The sequence below is a fragment of the Sphaerodactylus townsendi genome, linkage group LG02 (genome assembly GCF_021028975.2).
Source record: "Sphaerodactylus townsendi isolate TG3544 linkage group LG02, MPM_Stown_v2.3, whole genome shotgun sequence".
NCBI classification, from domain to species: domain Eukaryota; kingdom Metazoa; phylum Chordata; class Lepidosauria; order Squamata; family Sphaerodactylidae; genus Sphaerodactylus; species Sphaerodactylus townsendi.
The window spans coordinates 106,530,948-106,558,314 of NC_059426.1; the positions used below are offsets into that span (position 1 = coordinate 106,530,948).

The window sequence follows — 27,367 nt, forward strand, 5'->3', positions numbered from 1 at the left end:
ACAAACAAAAGAAGCAGATCTAGCTGCCATCTCCTCCTCTCTTTCTCTGACAGTTCTTTCTCTGTCCTTTCCTCACAGAGCAGGGAGCAAAAAATGGGGGGTGGGGGAGGGAGATCTGAAGGAGTGGAAAACCCAAAGCCAAGGGAAACATTGGGGTTTCAGTGCTCTCAAGAACAGTGGGCCTTCTGGAATCGACTATGCTGTAAGCCTGAGCACGTCTGCAGCCAAAACTCTGCCCTGAAGCAGATATACCCTCACTGCAGGGCAGAGCACCAGTGTGTAATCAGCCTATTGTATCTCTCTGCCATACCTCCACTGTCTGTGGTTCTATTCCTGCTGATCCCAGCCCCATCACCATTCTTAGCAGCTTAGTTCCCCTTCCTACAACAGCATCTCAAAATCCCACAAAGTTTAGAGAGTGAAGGGGCATTTTTTAACACCAATATTTTTGTTTTAAAAAACCAAACAGATTTTCTGTAAAGCTAAAAGTTCCCCTGGGTTTGTTAAAAAGCTAAAAGTTTCCCCTGGATCTAAATCTTAGACCCGGGTGGCCCCTGTATGTTAAATATAAAAATGCTGTAAACCAAATGAGATGTATAATGGAGACATAGTAGAACAGGAAGAGAAACTGCTACTCTGGATAGAATCAGAATTTAGCAAGTAAGATGTGGTTCAGTCACAGATATTTGATAATATTCAGTTCTGTGAAATCTATTATTGTTAGATGTTTAGATTCCCTAGCATGATAATGCCTTTCTCTCTCTTTTTTTTGTTTAGATATGGTTATATTGAAGAAAAAATAGTTGTTCCCCGACACACTCCTTATCATCTCTGTGCTGCAAATACCACTGGGATTTATGTACTTCAGTCAAATATATCTGAGCGCTATGATACATATTGCTTCAATTCATCAGGTATCTTTGTGATTTCTCCACATGCTTCCTTGGAGACGTTCATGGTCACTCATGCAGTGCTTCATTTATTTATTTATTTTTGCTGAAAGAAGTTTCCATGCATGGCTACCTTTGAGACTGATCCAGAAACTCCAACAAGTGCAAAATGCAGCTGCTCATATCCTCAGAGAGACACTGTGAGAAGCCATATATATTCAGCGTTTTATCAGTTGCATTGACTTACAGTGCAGTACTGATAAGGTTCAATGCTGTATTTGATAAAAAAGCATAAACAAGATGAAAAATTCTGAGGAAGTGAAAGTTCCTTTCAGTTGCCTGATAATATGCCTTGTTCAGTATCAGGATTGTCAACAAAATTACAGGTTTATCAGATCTCTGCAATCAACTAGATTTCTTTTTTCCTATGTTGCAAACATGATTAGTGTTTTGCAAAAGATGGCATTCGCAAAATTCTGATCTATTACAGAAGCATAAAGTTGCATCGTCAAGTACCAAAAGTACTGCTATTTCAAAGATACACAATTAATGAGCACAATGCTTTCTTGTCCTCATCATTTTTATTTGTTTATTTTTAAGTTTGGACAAAATCAGATTTGTTCTTCAGAAATACCACGTTTTTTGTTAATGTTAAAGTTGTAGTGTTGTGCTACAAGTAAGATCTGGTAAGAGTCATTGGGAGAGTGGGCGCTTAACCCTTCCTGCGATGCTTCTTCCATGATTCACAATTCCTCTCCAAAATTGCATTTGGCTGTTGCAAGAAAACACAGATTTCAGGGCCTGAATTTGTGTATGTTGCTGTAAGAATCAATTGTCACTTTGGAGAGGTGGAAGAGGCATAGAAGGAAAGGATTAAACATACCTGTCAGTGATCCTTCTCTGATTTTCAAAGGAACCACCTGGGACTGCACATAAGCATTTGAAAAAAACCATAGTGGTCTTGGTGTCTTTTTTTTCATAAAGTTTGATTTAATTATATATAAGGCTCAAGATAACATGCAACAAATATTTAAAACATTTCACAACAGTCCCAGAAGATGCACCATGCACACAGGTAAAACTTGCTAAAACAACCCTAACAAATACAAAATCATGTCAGTAAAAACAAAATAAAAAATGCATCACAATTAGCAAAACAGTATTAGAAAGTATCATTCAGACCATCAAGAAGCGATCCCTGCAACAGTCACCTCCAGACTGGACTACTGTAACTCGCTCTATGCCTGGTTATCTTTGAGACTGATCCAGAAACTCCAACAGGTGTAAAATGCAGCTGCTCAGATCCTCAGAAAGACACTGTGATAAGCCATATATATTCAGCGCTCTATCAGTTGCATTGACTTACAGCGGAGTACTGATAAGGTTCAAGGTTTTGGTTTTAACCTTTAAATTCCTAAGTGAGCTGGGTCATTCATAAAGACACGGAACTTTTTCCAGGATGTTTGCAATGCTATTGCTCATTGAAATTTGGATCTGCCCCACTCACTTAAAAATAGAACCAATCTTCTAATTTTGAAAGCAAAAGGAGCAAGCAGGTAGACGGGGATGCCAAATTCACATGCAGCTTTAATTTCTAAATGGATATTAACATAACTGTAAAATATAAATGTACATGTTCCTTGGACTCAAATTGTGGGTACAATCCATACTTTTAGTTAAATTTACTGCTTTTACAGAAAGCAACCTGATATTATTTTTCTCCCTTTTAGAAACAAGAGATAAAGTTTGTGACCCAGTGACAGAATTATATTCCTCTTGGCCAGATAATCAAAGTATCATCGGTAGGTACTGAATGCAATGTATTTTATGTTACCTGTTTTGTACAAGGAGATGTAGAATGGCATAGTATAGCCCGATATCACTGGATCTTCGAGACCACTAAGGAAGACTCTGCAGAGGAAGGCAATGGCAAACCGCCTCTGGTTAATTACTTGCCTAGAAAATCCCATGGGATTGCCAAAAGTCAATTGAGGCTTGACAGCACTTTACACACACATTCTGTACAATACTTTTTGTAAATGTTTGATGTGTTAAATGAAGGCTCAGGAAATGAACAAGTATAAACTTAGATGTAGCTGGTTTGTGTTGCGTAAGATGATTTTTCTGTCAAGGTCAGCTTTGTTTGTGCTGACTGGCAGTAGCACTCCAGAGACTCCAGAGTCTCAGCTAGAAGTCTTTCACACTGCTTGCTTCCTGATCCTTTTTAATTGGAGATGCTGGGTATTGAGCCTGGAATCTTCTACATATGAAGCGGGTGGTCCGCCACTGACCCTCAATTTCTGTATACATTTTAGAATAGAATCATTTATGCATACAGATATATGCACCTATGTAATAATACTTGATTGAAATGTGATGGCATAAGCAATAATTTAATTGGAAACTATTCATTATCCATCTGCAAGAACTAGGCTTTATAAAATAATACTGAGCTGATTAAAAGCCAACCATATTACTATTATTAAACTAAATTACCAATGAATTAGTACGATATTAATCAAATAGTGGTAAACTCTTGCCTCATGGCTTGTTAGTAATGATAGTGTCTCCAAAACATACATATTAGAGGCAGTAACAAAAAGCCAATGCAAGAATAGATTCATATTTCTGTTTTCTGCTGCTTTTGTAATGCGTGAAATAAGAACTTTACTACAAGGGCAGGAGCCAGAGTTTGTTGCTTGGAGTCGTGCATAGACTGATGGCACTATGGAAATTAATAATGTGTGCATCTCCCTTGCATGGTCCCATGGGAATCATCTGAAACTGATTGCTATTCATTTGCACATTACAAAAAACAGAAATTGGAAGCGTGTGTACCTCCACATCTGCTCTTCTGAGTCTTTTTATAACATGCAAGACTGCTTCCAGAGAAAACTAGAAAGCTAAGAATTGTATCATGCTGCATGTTGGAAATGTTTTTACTCTCTTCATTGGCATGTTTACTACATATTTGATACATTCCACAGTTCTTGGGTCAGGAAACTTATAACATGCGCATAATACCTTGTGTAATTCACAGAGAGCTGTCTTCCGAAGGTTGTAGCTTCCCATAGTGTATATATAACCACCTTGTGTATCAGCCATTTGTAATATTCTGTTAAATAACTAGGAGAACATGACCTCTGCACACCTTGGTAACTTAGCACTGGCTAATTATTATCTATATTTAACCAATGTAAAATGGCATATTCGTCTGACAGAAATTTTCAATTCTGATGGAACACGCTACATTGGAGGAAGGCCATACACAGATCCGCCACCAGTTACTGATGATGACAGTAGTATGGGCAGTGGTTCAGCAAATGACAGAGGAACAACAGATCCCAATGTTCTTAGACCTGATGTCTTCCAAACGAGTTTTGATGAAGATGCTACTCATTTTTCATATGGTGTTCATCCTAAAGGTATGATTAATATTTATTTATTTTCTGCATTTATACCCTACATTTCTCCCCACTGGGGACCCAAGCAGTTGACCTGATTTCTACGTTTTATCCCCACAATTATCCTGCAAAGTAGGTTGGGCTGAGACTGCATCACAGGCCCAAGGTCACCTAGCAAGTTTCAATAGTAGAGTGGGGATTCAGACATGAGTTTCCCATATCCTAGTCCCATACACTAACCACTATACTACATAATTAATTAACATGTGGGGGCTTGCAAGGACTTACAAGAGGCACCTCATTTTCCTCTCCCTCACTATTTGCTCTTCCCCTTCCCTGAAAGCCTCCATGGCCAACTTATAGGGACCCCCCATAGGACTTGGGTAGTGCCCAAAACACCCGAAAAACTGATGGGACATGTTGGCCACCACTGGTAGAGAAGAATCTTTGGATATCTTCCATATTGATATTTGTACTTGCTAATGTATGGTGGGAATTGGGAGTTTATGAGAAAGAGGCATGTAATAAATGAACACATCTGCTAAGATAACGCTTATCTAAGGACCAAAAGAATGATTTTCTAAATTTAGAAAAGACCATTACTTTGGATTTGTGGCAATGTATGTGGAGAAATTCAATCACACAGTAAAGTGAAAAATGTTTAATAACTCGCCAAAAATGTTTAATAGCTGAGACAATAAGTAAAACAGCATTGACAGCATAGAGAAAACTAGGGAATGGATGACCTGACAATTTAGAAGCATGTAGGTCTTTTGGAAAACAAAACAATGGCCCACAGAGTGGAAATTTACATTACAATAACTTTAAAAAGAGACGTCAAAGATGGCAGCAAACTATCAGACCATCACATTAATTTCTTACACAAGTAAAGTGATCCTCAAAAGTTTACAACGAAGACTGTTACCGTATAAGGCAGGGATAGGGAACCTGCGGCTCTCCAGATGTTCAGGAACTACAATTCCCATCAGCCTCTGTCAGCATGGCCAATTGGTCATGCTGGTAGGGGCTGATGGGAATTGTAGTTCCTGAACATCTGGAGAGCCGCAGGTTCCCTACCCCTGGTATAAGGAATAAGAAATGCCTGATGTTCAAGCTAGATTCAGAAAAAAAGAGGCACTACAGATCATATTGCACATTTACATTGGTTACTGGAAAGAATTCAGTTTATGCTTCATACACTACAGCAGTGATGGCGAACCTTTTTGAGACCGAGTGCCCAAACTGCAACTCAAAACCCATTTATGTATCGCAAAGTGCCAATACGGCAATTTAACCTGAATACTGAAGTTTTTGTTTAGAAAAAACAACTCATACATTACCATCTTTTGTCTTAAAAGATAAACACAATGACAGAGCTTTCAATGATACAAACAACTTTATATCAACAACTTTTATGATCCGCTCCCTAGTTTCTACCTTTATGGAAACTTCAAGGAAATTTTTCAGAAATCAGCCCCGCCATTCCGAACAGGTTCCAGGCTGGCAGGGGCTGATGGGAATTGTAGTCCATGAACATCTGGAGGGCCATAGTTTGAAGACCCCTGGTGTAGATCATGAAAAGCTAGGGCTGGCTTTAAAGGAAATGGGTGTGCCACAGCATCTGATTGTTTTGATGCACGATCTGCCCCCTGGGCAGGAGGATACTGTTAGGACAGAATATGGAGAAATAGAATGGTTTCCAATTGACAAAGGCATTAGACAAGGATGTATTTTCTATTCCCATCTCTTCAATCTGTATGCAGAATATATCATAAAGGAATCTGGATTAGATTTAGATGGAGCGAAAATTGGGGCGGGGGAATTACCAATTTGAGATATGCTGATGATACTACATTACTGTCAGAAAACAGCAAAGACTTGAAATCACAATTGCTTAATGTGAAAGGAAAAAGGACTACAGCTGAACATCATGAAGACAAAAGTTATGCCTACTGGACTACAGGAAATTTGAAATGTTTTAAGAATTTCTATTCCTTGACTTCATGTTCAACCAAAAGAGAGACTGTAACCAAGAAATCAGAAGGAGATTAAGACTAGGAAAGGCAGTCATGAAGGAGCTAGAAAAGTCAAAGGATGGCAACCAAGATGAAGTGAATTCATACTATAGTATTCCTTATAGTATTTCTACACCCTACATATGGGTGTAGAAGCTGGATAACGAAGGAAGCTGATGGGAAGAAAGCACATTCCTTTTAAAAGTGGTGTTGGAAGGGAGTGTTATGGGTTCTAGATCAAATCAAATTTGAACTGTCCCTAGAAGCTTAAAATGACTAAACTGAGGCTGTCGTACTTTAGCCACATAATAAGAAGACAACAGTCACTAGAAAAGTCAATAATGCTAGGAAATGTTGAAAGTAGCAGGAAAAGAAGAATACCAACATGAGATAGTTTGACTCTATAAAGAAAGCCTCAGCCCTCAGTTTGCAAGGCTGCAAACGGTAAGACATTTTGGAAGATATGATGGTACTTGACACAAATGTATCCTTTAAAGTACATTACCAGGGAAGGTGATCCAAGTAAATTCTACTATTTGTGATTTTTTTAACTTGTAATGTCCAGATGTAACTTGGAACCTTGTACATTCAAAGCTTTTCTTTTCAGCTGCATCACTTTATCTTATAGACTGTATGTGAACAATATCCCATCCACATGCTTTGATAAATTATACCAGAACTAGCAATAAAACCTGTTGTGTGAAAAAATACAAGAGACTCTACAAAAGTAATCTTCCCAGGGCAAGAGACATGGACACAAAATGGTGCCCAGCCCAGTGTAAACATTAAAATTGTACCCCCAAAAAACATCCCAGATTTGCCAAAAGGGAGGGGACAGGCCTTGGGGTCCCTATGAGAAAAGTATGGGGAGGAGTTAGTGTCTGTTAGTATTGAAGATTGCTTAAGAACCCGGCTTGTGTGAAAAAATACAATGGGCTCTAGCAAGTGGGAACCTGCAAGTGGGGACTCAAGAGGACATCACCCCCACCTTTTTATTCTGTTCTTCCCCTTCTTTTCTTTCTCTCACTCTCCAGCCTGCCACCCCTTCTCTTAATCTCTATTTTTCCCCATTACCCCAACTCTCTTTCTGACCCCCTACCTCGGCTCTCTGCCCCACTCTGTTTTTAATTTTATGTCCTGCTACCCCAGCTCTCTTTCTCTGTCTTTCTGCCCACTATTCCAACTCTGCTTTTGCCCTCCTACACCAGATCTCTCTGTCTGCCCACTTATTCCAGCTCTGTCTTACTCTCTGTTTTCTTATGTTTCTACCAGCTTTCATTCTCCCTTTCTGGCAACTTACCCTAGCTCTCTCTTTCTCTTTCTGTCTCTCCCCAGCACTCATTCACTTTCTGCCCCTACTCCAACTCACTCTTTCTCTGTCCCCCACCCCCAATTCTTGGTATGTTGCCTCGAGTGCTCTGGGTGGCTATGGAGGCCTCTCCCTGCACAGCCCCGCTCTCACCACCTGAACTGGAGCCATTCCTGGTGCCAGGGAGCTGTCTGTTCAGTCCTGGTTGCTGGCAACAGGCTTGCTGTTGAGTTACTTGAGAGTTGGCTCAGGCAAAGAAAAGGACAAACCTGCAAGGATTCTGGAGCTTTAAGAAGTGTAACTGGCTGAGTGAGGAGGGGTCTGGAAATTGTAGTCCTGTCAGTCCCCCTGCACATGAGAAATGGCACCCTCTGGATTACATCTCCCAGAGTCCTTTGCTTTTTCTGGCTCATCATCAGGAACACACCACTCACTTATGTAAGTTATGTAGCAAGATTCTTTCAGTTTCAGATATTTTTTGTCATCTACTTTCTTTCTCTTGAGTGACTTAATCTTTTCGAAGCTAACCCAAATTTTTCCTAATCCTAACCATAAACAGGACTGTTTTTGAAGAGAGGACAAACCTTCTTAGATGTTCTAGCTCTAGCCTATTTTGACATTTGGCAAAATATAAAATATTTATCACAAATAAATTTGTTTTAGGCTAAGATTAATGAATTATAAAAACCAATATTAATAGATACCCTCAGTCATTGTACTCTCCTGCCTTCAAGGAAAGAAAACAACTAAGAAATGTCAGTTGATTCAAGCTGAGACAGCCAGGTGACTGTCAGGGGATGAATACAAGGATTCTCCTATCAGTCCATTGTTGAAAGAGCTTCACTGGTTGCCCATTTGTTTCCAGGCAGACTTCAGTGTTCTGGTTCTTTCCTTTAAATGGCTTTGAGCAGGGGTACCTGAGTGACCACTGCTGCCGTATTGTCCAGCCTACAATGTCGTGCTCTGTATGCCTCCTGTGAAGTGAGGAGGGTGGAACTCAGAGATGGGACTTTTTGAGTAGTGCCACCTTATCTGAGGGATGCCCTTCCCCTTAAGGCCATCCTGAAGTCCACGTGACATTCTTTTAGGCACCAGGCCAAAATATTTTTGTTTACCCAGGCTTTTAATTAAGAGCTTGATCTTTTAAAATCTTTTATAGTCTGCAGAAATTGTTCAACTCATGTAAATCTGCTCGACAGTTTTTACATTGTCTGACTGGGTTTTTTTTAAGAAGAGGTTTTAATTTATAACTTTTAATGTTTGTTTTCTATTTTGTTATTTTGTAAGCTGCCAGGGGCTTGTTTACTGGGAGTCAGCATTAAAAGTCATCAAATGAATAACTAAAATAAACATAATGATGGCTTTGATCAGACTGCAATTCAAGTCTACATGAAACATTATTTTCTTGCCTCCTCCTTCCCACTTGGGTAGCAAAAAAAAAAACTTCCAGAATTCATGGGCATGTGGTATGGGTGACTTTGAGGCCATGGGAGAGACTTCCATCAATCATATTTCTCATCCTTCTGCAATCATAATAATAAACAAATAAAACAAGTTTACAAAGTCTGGTAAGATAGAGCAAAATGATGACTGAATTCTCGCAAGCCAATGTAAAATTGCAAGAGTTATGGAATCCACATAGGATATTTCTGACTTTCTGCAGGAGCAGTGAATAGTTAAGGATGGTTTCTATTCTTGGCAACTGAATATCATTATAACATTAGCACAATTTGTTTATTATTGCAGAGATGTAAAGGGAAAAGCAAATATCCACATTGGAAAGGAAAGGAAAGACATACTTAAAAATAAAGCTAAGAATTCAAGGAATCTCAAACACATATTCTTATAACAATATTAATTGAACTTTTTTAACAAGTACCCAGAGGTGGAGGGAGAAGTGGCTATTACAAGGGTTGGGGAAATGGCAGCTATGGGGGTGGGACTAGGAAAAAGCTCTGTTCTCTCACAGCAACCATCCAGGCTTCACTGTTACCTTTTGCAAAGTTTCTCAGTAAAGCAGATTTGAGAAAGCAAAATTGGGAGAAGCCCTGGAGGAACATGAATGTATCATGTACCATGACGACGTGGGGAAGCAGGAAAAGAATCCCACTGAACCAGAAGCAAATAACCCATGTAGAAAATTATACTGGGTGAAGGGGAAGCAACAGTAAGGCAGTGAATTTACTAATTTCTGATCCTGAGTGTAGAAAAGATGACAAGCAGACAAACAGCTGTGAAACATACTTTTTCTGCTGTACTTTGAGCTTAAATTATGGTTTTTATTCTAAATTATGTTTTGCACAAAGTATTATATATGAGTTGAACATTGATTTTCATTTCTCTCATTTATCATGCAGATGATGGTATCTTACAAAGCCCTGACGATCCAGAGGACCATGATTCGAAACCTGGTTATGAAGGCCCTCGTCCCAAAAATACGAGTAAGGGTAATAAATTACATTTTCAGTATCTTACTAAAACATCTTTTTAGTGTTTGGCAGATATTTAGGGATGCTATGTTGATTTTATATATACTATTATTTTATGTTGTACACCGCCCAGAACCCTTCGGGGATGGGGCGGTATATTAAATAAAATAAATAAATTAATAATAATAATAATAATAATAATAATAATAATAATAATAATAATAATAATAATAATAAAAAAAATATGTAGGAATGCTTGAACGCATGCAAATCTGGTGTGTGTCTTGATAGCTGGTTGGAAACAGGGAGCTGACATTTTAATGATCGGTTTGATGGTTTGTTGACTTGTTTGTATCTATTCAGAGTTTGCTTCACTATATTCCTTCCTAACAGTGATTATAACAGAACAGTAATTATAATGGAATCACCTTTTCACAGCTGCAACCTCATAAAATTCAACTTCTCCTTTCATTCATTTGTGACTGGCTGCTGTTTAAAAGTTCAGTAACTGAAATTGTAACTGTGCAAGCTGTCATTATGACTGTTGAATGTTGCATGCTGATATGTGGAGTCTCGCTTGTCCCCAATAACATAAACACAATTCTCTTTGGAATAAAATTGGGTCACAGCCCTTTTTATAAACACAACGTAGGAAGGTGGGCGAGCATAAGGGGCACATCCTAGCCACCTGGCACCATCCCCAATCCCTTGGGAATTGGGACAGAAAGTTACTGTGTGCCACCTGAGTGCGTGCCCATTATGTGTCACCCCTTCTTGCCAGAGATAGCGATCTCCGTAGCAGAGCCTCCACGGTTTGCGTTATTGAGCCCGCCCCACCCCCAGACCTCTTATTGAGGCCCCCAACCGCGGGGGGGGGGGGGGCGAGATACGCAAGCTCAGCCTCCCCAGAAAGGATGTACTCCTATGCCCATATCCACCATGGCTGCAACGAAAAAAGCAATTTCACAAACTTTATTAACCCAACTAAACCCATTTAACCAAGTGAAGGGTGGGTGGGTCTGCTCGTTCGACTGCCTCGAAAGAGGTCAGAGTGCACCATGCACCACCTTATATAGGCATTTGAACATATGACAGGGGCTCCTGTCATGTGACCTGGACCCGACAGGCCCCTTCATGTGCTCCATTCCCAAGCGCCCACATGCACAGTCCTCAGGAGCTGGGGCTTGCTTTGCCCCATCTCCTGCCGCAATGGTAGCCCCGGGTAAGTCCAGGGCTGCGTTTTCTACTAGTTCCTCTGAAATCTAAGTTTTCATTGCTTTTAAAAAAGTAACTCTTTAGCCATTTTCACTGTATGGTTATATGGAAAAGATGCACCTTTTATAGAAATGCAAAGGGCTGAAGTCTTACTTTTTGGGAAGGCTGGAAATTCCAGTGGTGAGGCAGTGAAAAAAATGCAGGGAAAATAGTGGCTGATTGAAGAGAGTGTACTTAGAAATAATAAAATAAATAAATGCCATTTTTGATCTTTAAAAATGACACTTGGGTGTTTCTAAGTAATTCTCAGCAACGTTAATGGATGCTGGTCTGTTTGAATTGGTAGCATATTTGTGCATACACAGTTTTGCAAAAACCTGATGCAACCCGTTTAACAGCTGTTTGCAGTCATTCAGCATGAACCAAACAGACTGGTTGACTGGATCACATCTGATTGACACTTTTGAACACAGTAAATTCAACTGTTGAATGTGTTTGACACAAAATTATTGGCATCCATACTCTTGTGTTCAGAAATGATATCATTCCTAATTATTCAAATATACCCAGAAGTGAACCCTGGGTAAAATCAACATGTACATTATTCACCCATACCACTGGCATATCAAATCATCTGTGACTAGCCTATATCTGTGACTAGCCTATATGAGAAATCTCGTGGGCATGATTTTTTACACAGTGATATTTTTCATATGGTGGTAATATGTTGTAGAACTGCCCTAAGGAAACAATAATTTCTTACCCAGGTCTGGATAATCATTTATACTCTATTGGCTAAATTTATCTAGGATAGTTTTCCTTTGAAAATTAATGCATAAGTATTAAATTAATCCTGAAGGGCAAAGATTTGATGTCATACTATATGCCTGGCTGTGATAGTAAGCCAAATAAATAAATGTGCTTATAGATCCAATTTTACTCAGTGTACAGTACAATCACAACATTTTGTACAAAAATGTTTTAAGGATCTTTTTTATGCTTATATGTATGAATTTGAAGAAATTATCATGATCACCACAATGTATACATGCTCTCAGTGTATACATATCCATCCAGGTTCAGTTTGAGATTTTGCGATATGGCTGTTTCAAGTAAATTTAATTCCGTTTTCATCTTAATTTTTGGTGTCCTTTGCAGTATTTGGGTGTGTGTGGGTAGATATGTTTCTACAGAGGTTTATAGATATATGCCAGTTCTGTGAACCAGTGTCAAGGAGATGTTTATACTCTTCCTAATAATCATTTTAATTATTATTAAGATAACATTTTTCTCTTTTACATTTTGGGGCATTTTTGTGTATAGGTCAAAAGAACTATTTAAATTTGGGCTTCTTCTTTGTCTGTCATGGAAATGTATTTTTGTTTATCCTTTGCATTGTTTGGTTAGGATTGTCCCTTTCTTCATAAACCTGCTTGGGATTATATATAGTCCTCTTTACAGAAGTCATGATGCATTAGTATTGTAAATGGGATTATTTTTTGTCTTACTTTTATGAAAGTTTCTTTGAATGGTCTCACAAACTGAGACAGTTTGTCCTACTTCTTAATCTTATGAAAATATAATTTAATTGTAAGCTAATCATGTGATGCGATGATGATGGAAAAATTATTTATTCATTTATTTATGGGATTTTTATACCGCCCAACCCTCGGAGGGCTCTGGGAAATCTGATGGTGTCACATTCCTTTATGTGGTCAGCATCCAACATGGAAATCCCCTGTTTCCCCAAATATAAGACATCCCCTGAAAATAAGATGTAGTAGAGGTTTTGCTGAAGTGCGAAATATAAGGCATCCCCCGAAAGTAAGACATAGCAAAGTTTTTGTTTGGAAACATGCCCGACAAACAGAACACAGAAAAATAAGACATCCCCTGAAAATAAGACATAGCGCATCTTTGGGAGCAAAAATTAATATAAGACACTGCCTTATTTTCGGGGAAACATGGTAATACCTAAAGAGATATTAATCAGGTCAGCTGTGTCTCCTTAAGCAGCAGCAATCCATATACAAAATACATATACCTGTGTTCTTATATGGACATTTCTGCCTTCATATACACTTCGTATATTCTGCCTTCATATACAGTTCATATAAACATAAAACAAATATGCAGTTTTTACAAAGTGGTTCTGAATAACTGTTGTATGTTTCACATTTATTATCTACAATTTTATTATTTAATATCTCAAAGACAGACAGCAGTTCATATTGGCATCATCAGCGCACATTGTATTCACCACTGACTTAGCTGCATAAAAATGTGTTGATCTGTGGGGAGGGAGATTTCAGAAACCCAACAATTATGGGTATTCATGGCATCTGTCACTTTTATTTTTAGCTTACTCAGTTTTTGCAAATAAAGGAACTATACAAGTTAGATTTTTGAGGAAGGATGCCAGACTCATAAACTAGATGTCATACTAGATGTCATACCTATATAGTTTCATTGAAATTACAATCTTATAGTGAGTAGTTGAGAGTTAATTGGCAAAATTAAATTTTTCAAATTGGCAAAATTCAAATTGGCAAAATTAAATTCAAATTCAAGAAATAAAAATAAATAAATCCACTTTGTATCCTGACCCTGACCCTTAGCTATAGGCAACCAATTATTCAGTATTAATTGTGTGGATCATTACACTTATTTTCAATAGTAAATACTATAATTGTGGTTGCCAATTCTGGCTTGGAAAATTCCTTGAGATTTGTGGGGAGTGTTAGGAGAAGACAGAGTTGGGAGGGGAGGAGATGTGTTGCTGTAATATTTGTCCTCTGAAGCTGCCATTTCCTCGAGGGAAATGATTTCTGTAGTAATTTGGGAAGAACTCTGGGTCCCACTTTGAGGTTGGTAACCCAAAGTGCAGCTACTATATATACACCCTTGCCTTTTATCCTCAAATCTGTTCAGTATCTAGATCCATGTGATGCTGTGGTTTACATTGCTAATGTAGTGGTTTAATCAGTGCTCTTGTCTCCATCTAAGCCTCAGTGGCGTAGCTACAAGGGGGTGGGGTGTGTGCATTTCCCCCTTACCCCCTTGCCCCACCCTGCCTCACCTGGCCCCACCCCACCAGCCTGGCCCATTTTCAGCTGACAGAAAGCTGTTTTCTGCTGGCTGGGAAAGGTAAGGGGGGAAATGCAGGGCTGTGGGTGAGGAGGAGGGGGGGCAGAAAACATGGAGTAAATCCCGGTTGCACTCCTGCCCATCTACGCCTCTACTTATTTTGCTTTTTATGCACTCCTGTTGCTTTTGTATTGGTCTAACACACTTGGATATTATGATGTATTTCTCATGCTTTATATTTCTCTCTTGGTGCTTTGCTAGTTACCTAGATTTCAACCAAGCATTCAATATGTTCTGTAATATATTTTATGTATAATTTTGCACCATTATTTTTCTTCCATGTTGACTTTTCTGTTACACTTAAGTAGATTCCAAGATTAAGACTTCAGCTACTGAAGAATCTTTATGATGCACTTCACTGTATTGATGCTGCTTTCCAGTGAATGAATGTACCTGCCCTTTACCTCACAGTTTGCAGTTGCTATTAAAGATAATGAACATGAGTCTGTTGAAGAACATCCATAGAATTTGTTAGAATCATACAGTTATCTTACAGTGCTTAATTAGGAGTGACTGAAAATGGGCAAAAATTCCTTCATTGGACAAAATTGTGTTGGTTATCTTTACATGCAGTGGTGGGATTCAGCAGGTTTGCACTACTTCGGCAGAACTGGCTGTTAAAATGGTGCTTGTAAACAACCAGTTGTTAAATTATTTGAATTCCACCACCAGAACTGGTTGTTAAATTATTTGAATCCCACCACTGTTTACAGGTATACCTTTATCAAGAGTAGATCATTCTTCATTGTAGGCCCATAACAAAGAGGGAGGTTCTGTTGATAGAAGTCATCAGTCTTTTGACCAACAAACCTTTTGACACAATTGTATCATCAGTTTTTTTGGCAAATGATCACATGGTTAGTTAGATATTTTAAGAGGATTATATCTGTTATATGTCTACAAGTCTAAACAATCTCCTATATCACTATCTGTAAAAGTAATAGGAAGCCTAAGGAATAGATGAACATGTTGTGAGTTGTGATGGAAATTTTAAGGAATAGATGAACATGTTGCAGGTTGTGGTGGAAATTTTCATGGGAAACTTAATATGGTCACAACAGATTTGATCTTGCAAGATGGCAATGCAGAAGAATTCTCCACACCACCAATTCTCAGACAAAAAACAGCTCCAGGATGGGACACAAATGAAATCGAGGAACTTTATACAGCCACAACTAGTAAGGAAACATACTATTATCTTTCTTTTAATATTTCCCACCTAGCATCTCTCCACAGAAAACAAGTAGACTCCTTAAGTAATCTATTAGAAGGTATAAAATGCTTTATAAAACACAGAACTTCCATTACTGGAGAAGTAATTTGCAGTGTAGTAAACAACACAGATGCAGGATGGCAGGAATTTATAATAGATGCAGAGACTTAAAAATTAATTTCATGCCCAGGATGGGGAAAAAAATTCTAAATATGGACAAGAGTTTTGCCAGAATTTCTAGTTTTCCCTCCATAACAAAACAAACACCTAATGGACGGGGGAAGCTCAAAACATTCTGGGTTTGCTTATTTTGGTTTCTACATCCTGTATAATGTTGGCATAGGTTTCTCTTTCTTTTGAAGGCATGACAGTCAGAATACTATTTATTTATTTATTTATTTGTTTGTTTGTTTGTTGGGTTTATAAACCGCCCTCCCCCGGAGGGCTCAGGGCGGTGTACAATACAAGTAGAGCACAATCAATTTAAAATACAATAAATATAAGTTAAGATGGCTCTAGTAAAAATAAACCCTACCCCATTAAAATGCAGCTGATAAAACTAATATTAACATTAGCTCAAGATGGCACCTACCATCTATTCCCTCTAAAAACATACACCAGAAAAGAAGGGCGGTAGGGGCCACATGATATTACAGCGGCAAGCAGAAGGGAAAGAAGGAAGGAAGGAAGGGGCCCCCTAATCTGAAAGGTAAAAGCAATTGCTATAAATGTTATTCATGTGTTTCACTGTACTGTACTGTACTATACATGTACTTCACTGTACTACAATGTACTATAAATGTTCTTCACTGTAAATTCTCAAAATTCAAATACAGGTGTTGTGTATAGCACCAGTGGCCCTTTCTACCAGCACAAATAAAACATCTTGCAGATATTTTACAAATATTAGTTTTAGGGCGGGAGGCTGTCTGCATAGCCGGACAAATAAAGCGTTGGCAGGTAAAGTGTTTTATTTTTCCTGCCCCGCCCTCCCAGCTCTCACTTTTCTCTGCATCTCACACGTGCCATTTTGTGTCATCTTCAGGAGGCTCTGTGCTGCTGCCATTTTCAGAATGTTCCCATGGAGTTTCCTCTGCTTGCAGCTCATCCGCGGGTCCTTTCAGTGTATAAAGTGCATTATTAAAGTTCGTTTTTCCAGCCAATCCCACACACTTGTTTTTTTTCTTTTAATGGAGGTATCTTTGAAACTTTGATGTTGAAGCTTTCAAGAAATCTTATTTAAAGCAAAAAAAGAGGATTGCCAGGAAAAACTAAATGTATTAATGCACTGTATACACTGAAAGAATGCACAGATAAGCTGCAAGTAGAGGAAACTCTGTGGGAACATTCTGCAAATGACAGCAGCATGGAGCCTCCTGAAGAGGAAAGAAAACTGTGGGCGGGAGCTGCAGAGAAACTGAAAGTGAGAGCTATTTAAGCTCAGGTGGGAAAAATAAAATGCTTCTTGTTCTGCACAGCATATTTGTAACTAGTTTCAGTTGTTATAAATGAATTTGTTTTCCTTGAAGTCAAGTTGAGGAAAAAGCTGTGCGGAGGTCTTCCCCAAAATGCTTTTTTCCCATCCTCAATATTTTTATTTGTGCTGTGCAGAAAAGGCCATTGTGAGTTTTTAGTACTTAAAACAAAAGTATACACAGTAGTTTAGTTAAGAAATGTTAGCTCTACAAATAAAAAGATTTCAACTCATTCAGCCATTATCAACTGCCAGCCCTCATGACAGTTCACATGAGGAAACTTCCACCCAGCATCACTGGATATACTCGGTACAGTGGCCCAATACTGGTTATAAGGAGGTGGAGCAGCCCACTGAAACAACTTTGGATAAAACATTTCAATGTTAATTATTATGTCTTATAAAAATGCTGTGTGAATAAAAAGTTCTCAGTGACATCAGAAGTAGGAAAGTGAAAGGTGTTACCCCACCTCAGCTGAAGGATTATATGTATTTTTAAGAGGAAAAACTTGCTCTGTTCACAAAACATACTTAGACCTCTGTGGCGCTCTTGCTCCCCATCCCCTTTGGAAGGGGGTTGTTCTGACCCTCCTTGCCCTTCCCAAGCAATGGCCTGCTTGGTCTCGCTCCCGGTCTCCAGGGAGTGACTGGTTGTAGTGAGCCTGGGAACCTGGGACAACTGGCCCTACTACTAGGCCCTCCTCACCACTCTTCCGTGTTCCACAGTGGTCTCACCTTTCCCTCAGACTGACCTCCTGTCCCACAACTGGTCTCTCTGCTCAGCTGCCTCTTCTCCTTCTCCTTTCCTCCTTCGCTTTCCTCCACCCCTCTCTCATCATCGCCCAACCTCCTTCCTCCTTTTAATTCTCTCCTCTCCTCTCATCTCTCCTTCTCCTGTTTAGCTCCTATGCCCAATCCCCATTTCCCCTGTCCTTCGAGCCCACCCTGGCCTGGTACCAGACGGCTTCCTCTTTGCCCTGCCCACTGGCTCAGGGGAGAAACTGTGGCCTTGTCCCTGGTCCCATCTTCTGCCTATGTGTCTGCCCGGTGCAGTTCTGCCGGCCTGGCCTGCGCTGGCCTCGGCTGTCTCCAAGGCTCTGCAAGAAGGCTGGCTCTGTTGTTGCCAGTGCTATCTGTCCCCAGGGCCCTTTGGTCGGGCCCAGCTGTCTTGTTTGCCTCTCCTGCCTCAAAGGGCCAGGTGGAGGCTCCTGAGCCTACCCCACCCCCTTCCAAGCCACAAGAATGACAAGACCATCTGTAAGTCCCTCAGGCCTTGGGCGTGGAACAATATTGCAGCTAGGAATAGAAATTCTAACATCTTTCAGTTAATCATGTCAAGTTTACATTAGCATAACATCTTTTGAGGTCAGGCTCAATTATGTTGTGACAACAGAGGGAGTGTTGTGAGTTGTGTGTTTTTGTGGTGGCAGTGTAAGCTATTTTTTTGGTTCAACAAGAGGCAATAAGTTACACTGTTTGTTGGTAAAACTTATATTTTCTTCATGACTATTTGATTGATTTTCTGCCATAAAGGTATGAACTGGTATTGGTCAGGGTACATGTACTCATTAGGCACTGTTTGTGCTTCAGTAGTTCTTATATCTTCTGCTGTTGGAAAAGCATGATAACAGTGGATTGAGGGTAGAGATGTTGCTATGTGAATAATAAATATAACTATAACTCTGCTGTATTGGTAGAAATCAAACCATTAGTCAAACAACATATTCCAAAGAAAAGTACATAATTTAGCCGAGGCCTATATAGCAGTTGGAAATGTCCATTTCTACTAAGATAACATTACAGTGGCCTCACTCCAGTGTATTTAAGAACAGGCAGGCAAACTAATTTTCCAAAGTATTTTACATCATTACCTCCCCATAGTAGGATCAGATGAACATGTTGTGAATCGTGGTTGCTGTCAAAGGCACAGTAGTAGTGTCCATAAAACTGTTTATAGTTTATAGATACAGATAGCATAATATTTGACGGATGCTCTGTTTTGTTGGCTGAGATTTATCATTCTGACCATCTTTGAAAAAATTACCTCATGCTAATGATTAATATTTTTACAAGCAAATTATGAATGGCATTTCTGGCATTGCCTTTTCTGAGCCAAAGCAATGTCTAAATATGATAATTGTCACTTTTACTTGTGGGTCATATGTTCATGTCTGCTTCTCCAAAACACTTCCACTGATTCTCCTGTCCCCCTGAGTCCCCCACTTAACCCCACACCATTCTCAGGAGTTTTCCAATCCTCAGAAGTTCCTGGAGAATGTGGAAGGGTAGATATAAAACAAGAAGAGAATTGCTTGTGGTTCCTGAAATCAAACTAATTAGATAAGCATGTACAAATGAACTGCCCATTAAAAGTTCAGTACAATATAGAGATTTTATCTTGTTTATCTGATAAATTCTTGAAATAGATTTATGGGTAATGTTAACGACGGTGATAGTATCCCAATTATTTGTCAATATAAATCCAATCATTATTACAATAGCTGTGGTCTCTGGCAGTGATGAAGACTCAATCTGTGATTTAAAGATACATGTTTTATACTCTACAGTGGGTGATATCAGATATTCAGCAAATGACACAAGAGATGATACACTACCTGGAATTGTTCCTCCAGGTGATGGCGAACATTATTCTACAGGTACCAGTATGAGCAATTAAGCTTGGCCTTGAAAGGTCTTCCTACTTCAAAGTAACATAAAATGGAATGTTCTAAAAATAATTGAGTTAAGTTAAGTTTTGGAAGGATTGTCTAGTCCTTTTTGATACTCCATCTGCAATTAATAGACTTGATTTTTAAAAGGAAAGAAAATGCTGAACCAAACATTTGAAGGCATTTTTCCAAGATGCATTCTGCTTCATTTACCAAAACCATGAAACCACAAACTCAAGTATTTTGCTTTGACTAAGCAAGAGTGACTCACAAAGTGCCAACCTGAATTTATTTTGATCACAGAACTCTGTTGAAGGTTGTAGAAATTCCAAACTAGCATGTCATCTGTTTCCAACCATATCTTAAAATAAAATTTAAAAATGCTTTCAAATGTTACAAGATCAGCCTTCTTCAGTGTAAGCTGAAATATATATGCCGGATAAACATGGAACAATTAGAAGGCACATTGGAGAAAAAAGAATGAGTGATTTCTTGGAGCCAATTAAGTTCCCATTCTGGTTTTTAAATAATGCAGAAGCTTCATGTAGATTGGTCCTACTTGCTTCCATATTTAGAAGGTAGAGAGCTTGTATGATGTCATTTTGGGATACCTTTCTACATTAAAAAAATCAGATTACTGCATGAAAGCATCAGCACATAGATTTATTGAACTCAAGGGCATTGATTTGCTTTAAGATTAAAATATGACACATTAATAAATTACACTTCCTTTTATATTCTGTTTCTATGTATGCATGGTGGCTCATTAGCATTTTCTTTTGTGGACAAAGAACTACCTTCCTTTCCTTGTGTTCTTGGTGGTTTATGTTGGGGTGTTGGTTACAGCATTTCTCTATCTAAATTATCTTTTCTTGGACTTCTTTGACAATTATCAATCATCATAATGTTTAATTCATTATGTTCTGTACTAAATATTGGGAATGGATTTTGCTCTGAAAGATGTATCTGATGCTAAGGTGGTGGTACCTCAAGATCTTTCTGTCTTTAATTTCCTTGGTGAACAGCAGCACCTTTAAAACTGAATAAGGCTACACCTATTAAAACTGAAATGGCTTCACTACAACCGTAGCAAAAAATGTCAATCAAAATATACTTTGAATTGAAAAAAGAAAATATGGATTTACTATCCAAAATTTGTGGCCTAGTGCCAGAAACATGAAGTAAAAGAAGAAGAAAAGGAAGTTAAACAAGAGAAAATTTACAGACTTTATGATGCATCTCTGAATCCAAATTCTACACAGCCTTGCCATCTATCAGATACTTTGATAGGTGAATTAGGGGTGTAAGCTGTTGACAGTGTTACCTTCACTTCATCTGTTGCTACTGATCTCTGGGCACTGCTGGAAAAATTAGCAGCTACTGGAAATACTTTCCAAAATATCTATGCTCATGCTCCTTTTCCTATAAATATAAATGAAAGACCAACCCAGTTATAGGCTGTTGTGTGGTTTCCGAACTTCGACAATACACCCAGTTATACTTTTACAAGATAAAGAGAACAATTAGAGTGATTGTTCTACAGGCACAATGTTGGAACTGATTAAAAACGTCATCGTAACAGCTCTGTCATCCAGCAATAGTTTCTTCAAGCAGCAAGTATCAACTCCATATCAACCAGATGGGGCTCATTCTGGATTGGAAGCTGAAGTTGCATTTCCTACAAACCTGACCTCAGATGATTTGCATCTTGAACTTGGCTCCTCAGAAGAAAAAGATAACAGTCTGGAAGAAGAAGCTTTTCATGCAGGTATCATTATAAATAATGGATTACCACATTATGAATAGAAGTAAATATCCATTTTCAATTGTCTATTTTCTGATTCAGATGTCTGGTTACATGGTGTCCTTGAACACCTGTTTACTTAAAAATGTATCTTGGGGAGATTGGGAGTTTTCTTTCCTCAGTGAGGTATTCTTATGCTGAAGGGTTATATCCCAAATAAATGGAGATAATTATTTTGTTCTGCTTGTAATATTTATTTTAAAACAGTATTAAACTGAAACCCCACCCCTTCCCAATGTCACAACTTAGTTTACAAGTAGTTGGAGGAGAGAGTCAAGAAATGAGGGCAAAATGGTCTTCCTAACTGCCACCTGTTCACAGCAGTCCTTGGCCATGACAGCAGTCATACATATTTTTTCTACTGTCAAGTGCTAGTTGTATTTCTTCTGTGCTACGATGAGATCAGGGATGGAGATGCATTGTTTTCCTCCTTCACTCTGATAAGACTTTTGGGGAGCTATGCAGACAATGAGATTTGGCTAGATGATAACATAACATCTGAAGCCTTATTTGGTGTCTTCTGAGTAAAAACAGGTTCGTAAAAAGACTGATGCCCAGCATAGAGGAGCATTATTTCCCTCACAGCCATGACTATGCAAACAGGCTGCCACAATTCACTTACAACATTTCCATGATAATAAAATATTTCCTCCATGGAGTTCTGCACTAGTTTCCCCCCGTTTGGTTTTAGAAACATTTCCAAGCAGCTTTTTCTTTGCTGACTCTGAAAACACCTTTACCACATTGCTTTTCACTGAAACATTTCAGGAGTAATTTTCCTCACAGTTCAAACATATTTTAAATGCATGATAAAGACATCGTATGCCAATAGCTCAATTTTTCTTCAATTTTCAAGAGTAATTCATGATTATTATATCCCAGAAAGGACACTAAATCTTGCTGGATCCAAATTGCAAGATACTTAACTGCAAAGGATGTCAGATATATTCAAGGCTAACCATTCATACTTAGCTTAATTGGTTCATGAGATGATAGTTCTGTCTGGTTCCTCAAATAAAAATGTTCTATCTTTTGTTAGGCAGGTAAGTGATTAAAAGAATGCCAGCTATATTTTGAATTATGTGAAATGTCAAAGTCCCCCCAAACAGCAGCTTCTTGTTTATGTTGGACCCCCATTTTGCACAAAAACCTCTTGAATTCTTTCCTCAGTCACTTCATTAGAGTTAGCAATTCTGTGCATGCAAAGGAAAGCATGTGTAGAGCTCCCCCAGTTGAAGTGAATGGAGAAGCCTGTATACAGGGTACCACCGTAAGCACAAAGGAGTAGCCAAAGATTTCTGGATAAGAGCTATTATCTCCTGGACATGTGAAAAGTCCAACGATAAAAGTATTTATTTTAGCTTTATTTGCCATGGTTTAGCAGCAGTGTTCATCAATGGAAGTGCCAAAGATGAAGAATCACATCACGACCAGTTATTACCAGTTGGTAAACCTGGAGGGAGGAGAGGAAAAAGTTCTTCCACAAATACAACAGGCCATGGTGTTGTGCAAATACTTATTCCTCCAAGTGAGAGTGATAATGAAAATGAAGCTGCTGAAACAGGTACTTGTAGTAGGATTCAGTAATTCATGTAATCTTATGACTCACTGCAAAAACAAACTCCATTTCTCTGTGTTGGTAATGAAAACTTGAAGCCAAGTTTTCAATGAACTGTGGTCTGTAATTTCTTTTAATATCTTGTGATATGCCTCTGAAATTTAAATGTTAGGGTTATAGATCAGTTCATAAGATAGTATGAGTCAGCCCTCTTAATCTGAAGTAATTTATTTATTTATTTATTTATTTATTTATTTATTTATTTATTTATTTATTTATATCCCACTCTTCCCCACCACAGCAGACTCAGAGTAGCTCACAAGAGTATAAACACAATAAAATTATTATATAATAAACAATAATACACTAAAGCATATAAATAATATAAGACGGTGCTTGGTCTAACCAAGGATGGAATAGCTCAAAAAGTTCCCCACTGGTTTTCTAAATAGGAACATGCTTTTGCTGTAGCAGATGTAATGCTAGAGAGCTCATTAGTAGCAAAGTTGCTAAAACACTTCTTTAAATAGATTTGCTTTTTAAAAAATCAAGAGCGGGCAATCTACAATTTGTAGGCCAGCAAAATTCTCTCAAGCAGCTTCAAATTGCCTGATTGTCCTGTGTGTGCTTTCCCCCTTCCTAATACAAGTCTTACTGTGAGCTGTGCAGTCATACCTTGCTCCTAACCCAGTCAGTTTAAGTGTTTTGGGGCTTTGTTCTGTTATGCTCTGTTATATTAACTGAAGAAACTCTATATGGGACTGTTTTTTCAAGTGACAACAAACATAAAAATACATCAGCTCATACAGATTCAACCCCCCCCCCTTGAATTTATTGCCATCCCCTTTAAGAAATGCAATCAGATTACACTGAATTGGGATTGCAGTCTGATATGCATACTGATATGGCCCAAAGAAGCAGCTCACACTAAATAATATGGAAATGTGGTTTAGAAAAGTATGTTGTTCAGAAGTGACCTAATTATCGTTGTAACAGTTGTAGTGTCTACTGATGGCACTAGCCATGAAGACAGTGATCATGATCATCTTGTCTGGGACAATGAAAACACTATACCTGCAGTTATTTTTCTAAATGAAAGCAAGAATGAAAAGGATTTGGAAACAGATCACACAGGTACCAAGGGAGGGGGTGGGAAGAATTCCACATTTTTCATCCTTTCTCTGTTAATAACCAACTTGGATTACATTACTTTAACAATCCACTAAAAGAGCAGCATTCCCTTCTTTTAACAAAATAGTTAAGATCTCCATGAATAGTTAAGATCTCCAGAAAGATAGTGCTTATAAAACTGAACAAAATAAAACTTGAAGAATTATAAGAGGAAAGCCTGTGAAAATGTAGTCTTCAAAGCAGATTTAGCCTTCATTATAACAGCTGTTGATGCAGCTGATGGTCCCAGTGACAACAGTCCCTTTCATAACCTCTGGGGTTTACCCAGACTGGGGCAGTGAAAGGAAAATATCTCCAAACTCACCTAGAGATAATTGTCTTCCCTACATGGATCAGGCTGAAAATTAATATGAAAAATGTATAGTTATCATTGCTTAGTAGTTGTCCTCTCCCAAAATAATTAGTTTACCATCACAATTCATATAAGATATAATCATGTCTTCATGGAAGTGGGTAAAGTGGTTAAAGTGAAATTTGGATTGGATCTAGAATTTATAACAAAACTAGGTAAAATGAGTACAATATCTGAGGTGTAATCATGTTAGTTAATTATCTCAAGGGTTGATTTCTTTATGGTTGTGTGTGATTTCCTAGTTTAGAACTAGTTGCATGTAGAGAAATGCAGTAGAAGGTAATCATGTTGACATAACAAACAAAATCATTATAATAGCTGTGAGCCCTCATGATGGCGCTTACCATGAAAATTCTATTCATGATCCACTGATAAATGGGAAACATTTTGGCTGGGACAATGACAACCATCACCATGCAGATAATTTTGGAGATGATTTACTGCCATGAATCTTTTCTCAAACAGAAAAAGAGTAGGAAAAAGAATGGTAACATTCAGATATCAGGAATTAAAAGAAAATGCAATTATTTGTTAATGCTGTTTGTTGGATGTTATCTCTGTAGATCGGAGGTCCCCCAACGTTTTTGAGCTTGCACAGCAGCCCCCTTTGGAGTCTGACACAGGGTGGTGGGTGCAATCGCAAAATGGCTTCCAGAGGAAGGGAGCCACACATACAGAGGAAGGCCAAATTCAGGAAACAAGAGGAGCAATTTTTAAATACACTAGGAAAGAGAAGTGAGAGAGAATAAAACATTGTGATGGCAACTGCCACTGAAACATCATTTTAATTAAATCTCCAGTGACTAGTTAGAAGCTCTGCTGGGCAAGTGCCCCACCCAGTCCAACCCACTTTCTGAAAACATTTGGTAGGAGCAAGGAAAGATGTCAATGAGCAACATGGTACCCACAGGCACCACAGTGGGGGTCCCTGCTGTAGACTATACAGAATACTATCATATCCCACATAATGTACAACTCTGTCTCCATTAAACATTAAAGTTAATAGCTGATATGGTACTGGCTTCTGCTTTTCATGCTAAGTACAATAATATATAGCAAATTACGTTGGAATGGCTATGAAAATGGCATTTAAAACTGACCCAAATATCTTCATAACAGCTGTACTCTCCAGGGATAACACTAGCTCTGAAGACTCTACTCGTGATATAATATTGCATAGGGAACATTCAGGCTGGGATAGTGAAGATAAATATCCCACAAACGCATCCAGAGATCATTTAATGCCTGAAAGTATTCCTTCAGTCAAAAGGGAACATGAAAATGAATCAACACATACAGGTATCAGTTTGTACGAATTTAAGTAGTAGTTTTGTTTTTTGTTATTTTTACATAGGTTACTATCTCAGCTCCACTGAGATCAATGCTAAATTACCATTGCATGAAAAAACCCCACATTGTACATACACTTGTATAGTTTTGATCTGTTGAGTCAACTTGGAGTTCATTTTGATGAAAAAGGTGGGGTATTAGCCTTTATCAAGAAATTAAATATTATATATAAAATTCCCTTATATATACCCTAAATAAGGTGGGACTGTGAAAACATATCATTTCAAATATATCGAAGCATCCCTGTAATAGTTGTGTTCTCCAGGTTGGCATTAGCCAAGAACACCAACTCATTCATTCCCAATATTTTATTTCCACTTTTGATAATTCGATTATCTAAGTGGATATTATGTCTATTTCTAAATATCTGCTCCTGAAAATAATGTTTTCCAAATCAAAGCAATCCTAAAAATATTTAGCCAACATAAATTCCAGTTTTGTATTAGATGTGTTCTTAGTCTGTCAGTCACAAATGACATTTCGTCAAATTAATTGGCTGTTAGAATTACAACCATGCTGTATTTGTGTACTTCAAACAACATGTGATACTTAGTTAAAAGCTGAGGTAATATACTGTGCAAGTATGACATTGTTGCAACAGTTGTTGCCTCAGTGATAATGGAAAGCAGGAAGACTTCACAAAAGATTCATTCGTACGTAGCACACACTCTGGATGGAACAGCAATGAGGAGTATTCTGTTAATACATCAGATGGCCTGGCACTTGGTTCCTCCAAGTAAAACTAAGCATGGATGAAAAACATTCCATGCAGGTATCTGTCAGAAAATGGGATTAAAATAATTTTGGTTCCATGAATTATTTATCTGTAAGCATTTCATACTAATTAAGAAGGGTATCCTGACATAACCTGCACACAAATATAGTCAAAAGTCGCCCTGCATCCATAGCCTATAAGATTGATCCAGCTTTCACTGTAAAATCTATGGTCTGCAGGGATGCCAGTAAGGGATGAAAAGATTGTAAATGAAATTCACAAGTAAGTGGAGTGTTTCCATGATAGGGTAGTGAAGACAAACATCCTAGAATGCATCTAGGAATGAGGTGCTACCTGAAATTATTCCTCCAAGTAAAAATAAGTATCAAAAGGAACATACAGGTGCTACAAATGAGGAAAAAGGCAATCTGTTTTCTTGCTAGATTAGGTATTGAAGCTTATTGGAGGCCGAACCCATACAGCATAAGTTTCATACATTTTCAAATCATGGCATCTCATCCCCACGCCCACCCCCAACATTCTGCATCACAAAAAATACCTTTTAAACACCATGTTTATTGTTCAGGGCTGGAGAATAGTGTTAAATTGAAGAAACTCAAAAGTTTCTGCTG

The 27,367-nt window shown here is 38.3% G+C and overlaps 1 protein-coding gene across 11 annotated transcripts in view; it reads left to right on the plus strand.

Moving 5' to 3' along the window:
• The window catches only part of CD44 (CD44 molecule (Indian blood group)), a 104,027-nt gene that overhangs the window by 57,265 nt on the left and 19,395 nt on the right, over positions 1-27,367 (plus strand). Inside the window, exons 3-12 of one of the 11 annotated variants that reach the window (XM_048483351.1) lie at positions 778-914; positions 2,621-2,692; positions 4,112-4,315; positions 9,976-10,065; positions 15,426-15,587; positions 19,664-19,753; positions 21,309-21,533; positions 22,954-23,133; positions 24,124-24,261; positions 25,790-25,969. In XM_048483351.1, coding sequence (XP_048339308.1) covers positions 778-914; positions 2,621-2,692; positions 4,112-4,315; positions 9,976-10,065; positions 15,426-15,587; positions 19,664-19,753; positions 21,309-21,533; positions 22,954-23,133; positions 24,124-24,261; positions 25,790-25,969 — 1,478 coding nt within the window. Of the gene's footprint in view, positions 1-777; positions 915-2,620; positions 2,693-4,111; positions 4,316-9,975; positions 10,066-15,425; positions 15,588-19,663; positions 19,754-21,308; positions 21,534-22,950; positions 23,134-24,123; positions 24,262-25,789; positions 25,970-27,367 lie in introns of all 11 variants that reach the window. The other 10 variants (XM_048483350.1, XM_048483352.1, XM_048483354.1 and 7 more) reach the window with 10 other exon arrangements.